Consider the following 6,780-nt stretch of genomic DNA (forward strand, 5'->3'; position numbering starts at 1 on the left):
GTAGTAGCCATCAATCATCGATAATTGCTGTCCGCCGCCGCACATGGTGCACATGGTATTTGTTTTTGTAGAAATAAATATAAGTTAATTGCCACAAAATGGGAGGCCAGGGAAAAATGATAAATCGCAAGCGCAAATTTGTGGGACGCAAGAGCGACGATCCTGAATTCGATCTGGACAAAAAACACTTCAAGGTGCTGCACGTGAATGCCAGCGAGAAGCGTTTGATCATCGTGCTGGAGGGGGCCCAGCTGGAAACGGTTAAGGTGAGTCCCACCCGCAAATCCTGGCCCCTGGCTGACAACTGACACCATTCGTCCCAACAGGTGCACGGCACTTTCGAGCTGCTGAACTGCGACGACCACGCGGGCATTATGCGCAAGAATCAACGCGATCCGGGCTCCTGCCGCCCCGACATCACCCACCAATGCCTGCTAATGCTATTCGACTCCCCGCTGAACCGTGCCGGTCTGCTCCAAGTGTTTGTGCGCACCGAGCACAACGTCCTCATCGAGATTAATCCCCAGACGCGCATTCCACGCACTTTCAAGCGGTTCGCCGGCCTGATGGTCCAGCTGCTGCACAAGTTCCAGATTCGGGCCAACGACTCGTCCCGCCGCCTGATGGGCGTTATCAAGAACCCCATCACAGACCATCTGCCGGTCGGCTGCAAGAAATACGCCATGTCCTTCTCCGGAAAGCTGGTCACAAACTGCCGCGACCTTGTCCCGCACGGCGAGGAAGGCAGTGTGGCCTACGATGAGCCCGTGGTTATGGTGATCGGCGCCTTTGCGCATGGCGTTCTCAAGACGGACTACACCGAGGAGCTCTTCTCCATCAGCAACTACCCGCTGTCGGCGGCCATAGCCTGCTCCAAGCTCTGCAGCGCCTTCGAGGAGGTCTGGAAGGTAGTTTAGGCCGCCGCACAAGGGCGGCCAGATGTCCCGCCCTTGATTAGTTATAGCTTTAGCACGTAGTCCCATTCTGACTAGATTATATTGCGCATTGCATTGCCATGCAGCCTGTAAAGTATCTCGGAATCTGTGTGTGTGTGTGTTTCATTTTATCGCTGGAGGAGAGAGTAATCGCCAGTCGGGAAATTGGGTTTCACATAATGGTATGTATGTATGTATACATATTTATGTATATATTTATTTATTTATTTTTATAATTCTCAATTACAAAAGACGCTGCATAGAAAACCTGAAGATTATTTTTGACATTGGGCTCACTCAGATCGAAATTTAGTTCTTGGGCGTTTCTCACGGGATACTCGGCACTTGTGGCAGATGCAACAGATCGGTTTGGGTTTGGGATTAGGATTGGGTTTCGGTTTGGTTGGTGGTTGGTGGTCGGTGCGGTGCGGTGCGGTGTAGTGCGTAGCGAGCCTCATCCTCTTGCGGGTAACGTTTCCTGATAAATTTGTTACTTTACATTTCCTTAACTAATTGCCATTAGCCCTTCCATTGGTTCTGTTACTGAATCAGTTGACGGGTTAAGGTATCGCGGGCTGGGGATCCGGGAATGATCCTACTTAGCCCCCGGCTTCTTTCCGGTGTCGGCTGCCACCTTTTTGTCCGCCTCGCGCTTGGCGGCGGCCTCCTCTCGCTGCTGACGAATGAGAGCCAGCCGGGCGAGATCTGCCTTCGCCTCGGTCGTCTTGCCGGCCGCATGGAGCTTCTCATAACGCTGGCGCGCCTTCTGCTTCTCGATCTGTTCACGCTCGCGACGGGACAGCTCCGGCTTGGCGGAGGCGGTGGAGGTGGTGGTGGAGGGCCCACCATCGTCCAGCTTAAGGGTTGCGATTTTCTGGGTGGCCTTTTTGGTCACACGGTTGGGATTCTCGATTTCGATGAGTGAGGCCACGCCCTTTTTGGCATCTCGCGCCTCTGCCTCTGAGTCATCCTCGGAATCCTCCTCCGAGTCGGATTCCGACGAGCTGACCGCCGGACGCTGCTTCTGACGATGGGCTGGACGGGTGGCGGTCTTGCGGGCCGCTGGCGGCTTTGGCTTGGATGTGGCCGCACTTCCGGAAGCCTTGTCGCCGCCGGTCTCCTCGCCGCTACCGCTGCCGCTCGACTGGTCGCTCTCCTCCTCGGACTCCTGCTGCAGCTCCTCGGGTGATGTAAAGTGGCGGCTGCGGCCTTTGTGGTTAACGAACTTTCCTCGTGGCATGCTGGGTCTTTGTTTTTACGCTCGTGTGTATGGGTGCGTGTGTCGCTGCTAGTTTGCCACCAAACTGTGTTCTGTTGTCCCGCAAGCAGCTGCTGAAACGCAACGGTCGGTTTCTGCTTTTTGATTCGCTCCTTCGGCCAGGCGTGGCAATGATCTGGTAATTTAGTCGCGCAGGCTTTTTTTTTTGCACAGCACACAGTAATTCCAAATAAAATTGACGATCCAGAAATAGTACAATCGATATTAGCGATAGCTCAGTGTGTGTTGACAGCAACTATCGATTGGATGGCAACTGTGTCGATGGCCGACTAAAATTTAAAAATATGTACTTTCCTGTTGGTAGCCTAGGTGGAAAGAGAAACGAAACGTGTTTAATGGAGTAGTAATTGAAAAGAACAGGGAACAGGGTGGCGTTTTTCTTTTGACTGCGCTGCAGTTAAAGAGCTCGTTAAGTGTGACCGTGAGCACAAAATATGCACTTCCACCACTAGCTGCAACTGCAGTAAACGCGCTAGTGTATTGTATTTCTATTGTAGTGGGGAGGAATTTGTACTTTTATTACGTCTTTACGCGTGAAATCAGCAACCCAACGGAACGAAAAGGCTATTTTATGGTTATAAAACTTCAAAAGTCTATGCAGAAGCAAATTCGAACATATTCCAAATACGGGGTTGAAAAAAGAAACAAAACTCCCCGCTCGCCTTTCACGCCTATGTATTCGACAACAGAATCAGCGCCACCTGGCGGCCAAACGGCGCAGTGTGTGAATGTAAATAAAATCTCACGCCACTCAAAAATTCGTTAACAAAAACAATAGAATAGGAACAACAAAAGCAAAGCAATAAATTATAACAAATTCAAAGACAACCAAATTTAGATAACTCGTATATATGCAAGCAGAGATAGAGACCGCGAGTGCCAGGGCGAACGACAATCCCCGCAGCCGAGGAAAACGAAGACAAAGACGGCAACAGCAACAGCAACGGCAACGGATGCAGAGACGGACGAGAGCCGGCGGAGAAGGAAGGCCATGGATGACTACGACATCGATATCGATCTAAATTTCGTGCAACTGAGCCGCCAGCAACTGCTGCAGCGCTACAGCAGTGCCGTGCGCCAGCTGCGTCGCCTGGCCGAGGCCCACCGCGAGGTGCGACCCCTGTCCTTCGACAGTTACGTGCTGTTCCAGTACTTTCATCAGCGCAACTGGCGACAGCGAAATGTCGGCGGGGGCGGCGGCGGAGGCGCTGTCAGTGCAACGTTGGTACCGCCGCCGCAACTGATGGCCTACCTCAAGCTGGAGGTGCTGCACCATTTGCTGGACCGCCGGCGCCAGATCCTCTGCTGGCTCTTCTACCTTACGCTCGTGTCGCTGTGCGTGGCCGCGTACCGCTACGAGGCATCGGGCGGTGGCAGCGAGCGCGTTGTCCAGTCGACGGTGTATCCCGGGATGCGGATGTGGCGGCGCATGACCATGCCGCTGATCCAGCGCTTTCCTCGGCTCACCGAGCTCTACGACGAGTCCTGTCTGATGGGCAATCCCTTTTTCCAGATGGAGGACCTCAGCTGCGGCCCCTGCGCCAATGTGGAGAGCGTCTGGTTTGAGAGCGATGAGTGCGCCCAGCTGCATGCCACCGTCAGTGGCAGTGTCAGCGGCAGCGACAGCGACAGAGACAGTGACAACGGCTTGTCCCTGCTTCAGAAGTGCCGCCAGACGATAGCCGAGGGGGACAGTGTGCCGTTTGCGTTCAAGAGCCAGCAGGATGCCATGGATCTGAGCGACTTCTACAACATCTATGCCAGCAACCACGTGATCTTCCAGCGCGATGCTTACCGGGTGCACTCCACCAACCAGGGTGTCCACAATCTCGAGGATCTCTTCGGCCAGTTCAACAGCAGCAACAGTGGCAGTGGCAGCAGCGACATGAACACAAAAGCCGATCCACCCCCCCCTCCAGAGCCGATCTCTGCTCGTCCTCCCATTTCCGAGTCCCTCTCTCCGGCTCGTTGGGTACTGCTAGAGGGGTGCTGCTCCACATCCCAGCGCCATACACATTTAAATGCATAATACATACATACATATACATATATCCACGCGCATATACATACATATGTATCCACGATGCAAAATTAGTCAACGAACATGGGAACGCCATGACTGGCATGGCCGGCATGGCTGCATGAATCCCAGAATCAAAGCCAACCAACTGCAAGAAGATGGAAGGGTCACAGAGGGAGCTGTGTGTGGCGATCATTCCAAATGGCCAGCACATCGCGGGATGTTTCCTTCCGTGGCCACATCGACTGTGTGTGTGTGTGTGTGTGTGTGTCGTCGTGTACATCGATCGTCCTGCGTAATCCTCATCGTCCTAGTTTATAAGAAGCCTTAGCCTTAGTCAGCATGCTCTTGTTCCACCCGTTTCTGTCCTATGTTCGTCTTCGTCTTTTTAACCATTTTGCATTTATGCTCGGTTTAACCTCAGTCTAAACCAGTCCAAATCGATCCCTAATCGGATTGCAGAGATGGAAAAACAGGAAAAAATAGGAAAAACAGGTTCGTTCTTTTGTAAATATCCGTGGCCAGACCTGAGTTTTACTTTGTGTGTTTTTTCAACAAGGAATCACTGAATAAATGAACCTTATAACAATTTAATTTAAATGGCCGAAGCATTCACTGACCGCTGCGCAGGGCATCGAAGTAGGAGCCGGTCATGAGGTCCGCCTTCTGAATTCCGAAAGTCGCTGCCAGCTGCTCGGCAATGGTCTGGCCCTCCTCGAGGGTCTGCTCCGGTCGCAGGCAGACCTCGAACTCCATGAAGTGGCCGAGGTCCTGCACCTCGTCCAGGTGGATGCGCGTCTGCTCGTGTATGAACAAATGCCGCTTTTTGGCCAACTGGCCCTGGATGCCGTTCGTCTGGGCCAGAATCTTCTCCAGCACAGCCGGCTCGTCCACCTCGATCTTGTTGAAGCAGGAGAGCTTGGGGCCAGCCACATCCGGACGATTGTAGTATACCAGCTGGGAGCGCGCCGGAGCCTGCAAGTAGCGCAGCTTGAGACGCCCGCCCAGCGGCGATTCGAAGAAGACATCGCGCTGGACGATGAGCTCCCCCGCCTGGCTGCCCGTCAGCCGCTTGGCGATGTCCAGGCGGCGTACAAAGTCCTCGCTGCCGCCAGGAATCCGTGCCTTTATCTCCACATTTCGCTGATCCGCTGGAGTAGTCGCTTCTTCCATGCTGGTGCCGATTTTGTGCCTAACATCGATAGTCATCACATTTATCAGCGGGGCGGCGAGTCCATTTTTATTCGCAAACGCACACAACCTTGTTATCATGCTAACTGCTGTTTCACACACACAAACACAAAACACGCGATTTTCTATGTACACGCTCGCTCTCGGATAATGCACAAAACATATGTAGAGACTAGAATGAAAAGAAGAGTAAATTTTAAAAACAGCACGATCACATTTCAGGTAGTAAATGGTAGTAGCCTTCAACTTAATTCAAGTTAAAACGACGCGCCCAACACTTACTTTTGGCTTAACAGCAGCTTTTGCGCTTAACAGCACCTATCGCACGGAATGTAAAATAGCTATCGCTGACCATCCCTAAGTATCAACATAAGTTAGCTTGGCGCCAGTTTTTAAATACACATATGAAATGATTTCAACTGCCAAACATTTTCTTCTACCAAGAAAAGTATTGCTAATGGCCTGCTGTCTATATGAGGGGGGGCTTAAGAGAACTGTAAAGTCTTGAATATCAACTAATTAATGCACATTCCAGGTATTGCGTAAATATATATTTATTTATATCTACTGGACATGCAATAATGTACATATGTACATATGTGGGAGACATTTGGATAGCATATAATGTGGATAGATTCGATTTTCATCGTATTGATTACCTTCTATAATCCAATTACCCCGCCCCCTTATCTAACCCCTTGGTTTTAAAGCGTAAAAAATTGTTGTTTTTTTCTGGTCACTACATACAAATATTTAATTGGTTTGCACCCCCACCCCCAAAACTGTAAATAATAAAAATGCATGCGTTTTTTATGCAAAAAAATCCTTCAGTTATAAAGCTACATAAGATCGAGTCACTATACCATATGTACATATATGACAAATATGTATGTATGTGTATGCATAAGTTTAAAGCTCACAATAATTAGTTACCACATAATTGAGGCCTAATGGGCATCGGCTTAGGCCAATGATTGTTAGGTTAGGAATTAATGGTAGTAGCGCCATCAACCACCACCTGTTCCTCCCCCTCCTACTCACACCAACCCCCAGCACATTCCGACAAAATGTAGAGAAATACACCGTACACAGATCTGTATGTATGTATATACATATGTATGTATGTATGGGTGGGTGTTCGAACAAAAGCAATGCGAACAACAGCAAAGCAAATAAACAAAAAAAAAAAAAAAAAAACCAACAAAATTGTCCGTATGTTTGTATGTACGGGAGAGTTCTTTGTGTGGTAGTGTGGTATGAGTGTGTGCGTGTGTTAGTGTGTATGTATGTCGAGACACAAAACTTGAATAGTCTCCTGTCGAGGCCCCGCTTGGTCGACACGCCACGTGATGGGA

The 6,780-nt window shown here is 50.4% G+C and overlaps 4 protein-coding genes across 4 annotated transcripts; 2 read left to right on the top strand and 2 right to left on the bottom strand.

Moving 5' to 3' along the window:
- Positions 1 to 24: 24 nt before the first annotated feature.
- On the top strand, positions 25 to 1,032 carry LOC111071868 (ribosomal RNA small subunit methyltransferase NEP1). Its single transcript, XM_022363405.2, has 2 exons — positions 25 to 266; positions 327 to 1,032. Exons 1-2 carry the CDS (start codon positions 99 to 101, stop codon positions 915 to 917), a joined length of 759 nt encoding a protein of 252 aa, XP_022219097.1. The 5' UTR covers positions 25 to 98; the 3' UTR covers positions 918 to 1,032.
- Positions 1,033 to 1,279: 247 nt separating this feature from the next.
- LOC111071870 (28 kDa heat- and acid-stable phosphoprotein) lies at positions 1,280 to 2,443 on the bottom strand. Its single transcript, XM_022363406.2, has one exon. It carries the CDS (start codon positions 2,173 to 2,175, stop codon positions 1,531 to 1,533), a length of 645 nt encoding a protein of 214 aa, XP_022219098.1. The 5' UTR covers positions 2,176 to 2,443; the 3' UTR covers positions 1,280 to 1,530.
- Positions 2,444 to 2,631: 188 nt separating this feature from the next.
- On the top strand, positions 2,632 to 4,243 carry LOC121405431. Its single transcript, XM_041596099.1, has one exon. It carries the CDS (start codon positions 3,206 to 3,208, stop codon positions 4,241 to 4,243), a length of 1,038 nt encoding a protein of 345 aa, XP_041452033.1. The 5' UTR covers positions 2,632 to 3,205.
- Positions 4,244 to 4,832: 589 nt separating this feature from the next.
- On the bottom strand, positions 4,833 to 5,538 carry LOC121405438. The gene has a single exon (XM_041596109.1). The coding sequence runs from the start codon at positions 5,504 to 5,506 to the stop codon at positions 4,847 to 4,849; it is 660 nt and encodes a 219-aa protein (XP_041452043.1). The 5' UTR covers positions 5,507 to 5,538; the 3' UTR covers positions 4,833 to 4,846.
- Positions 5,539 to 6,780: the final 1,242 nt, after the last annotated feature.

The sequence above is a fragment of the Drosophila obscura genome, unplaced genomic scaffold (assembly GCF_018151105.1).
Source record: "Drosophila obscura isolate BZ-5 IFL unplaced genomic scaffold, ASM1815110v1 contig_96, whole genome shotgun sequence".
Classification (NCBI taxonomy): domain Eukaryota; kingdom Metazoa; phylum Arthropoda; class Insecta; order Diptera; family Drosophilidae; genus Drosophila; species Drosophila obscura.

What these genes read in the sequence shown, in the direction of transcription:
- LOC111071868 (XM_022363405.2), top strand. Translation starts at nt 99, where the DNA reads ATGGGAGGCCAGGGAAAAATGATAAATCGCAAGCGCAAATTTGTGGGA. An exon ending in CCCAGCTGGAAACGGTTAAG is followed by an intron (nt 267 to 326) that starts GTGAGTCCCACC and finishes TCGTCCCAACAG; the next exon opens with GTGCACGGCACTTTCGAGCT.
- LOC111071870 (XM_022363406.2), bottom strand. Translation starts at nt 2,175, where the DNA reads ATGCCACGAGGAAAGTTCGTTAACCACAAAGGCCGCAGCCGCCACTTT.
- LOC121405431 (XM_041596099.1), top strand. Translation starts at nt 3,206, where the DNA reads ATGGATGACTACGACATCGATATCGATCTAAATTTCGTGCAACTGAGC.
- LOC121405438 (XM_041596109.1), bottom strand. Translation starts at nt 5,506, where the DNA reads ATGATAACAAGGTTGTGTGCGTTTGCGAATAAAAATGGACTCGCCGCC.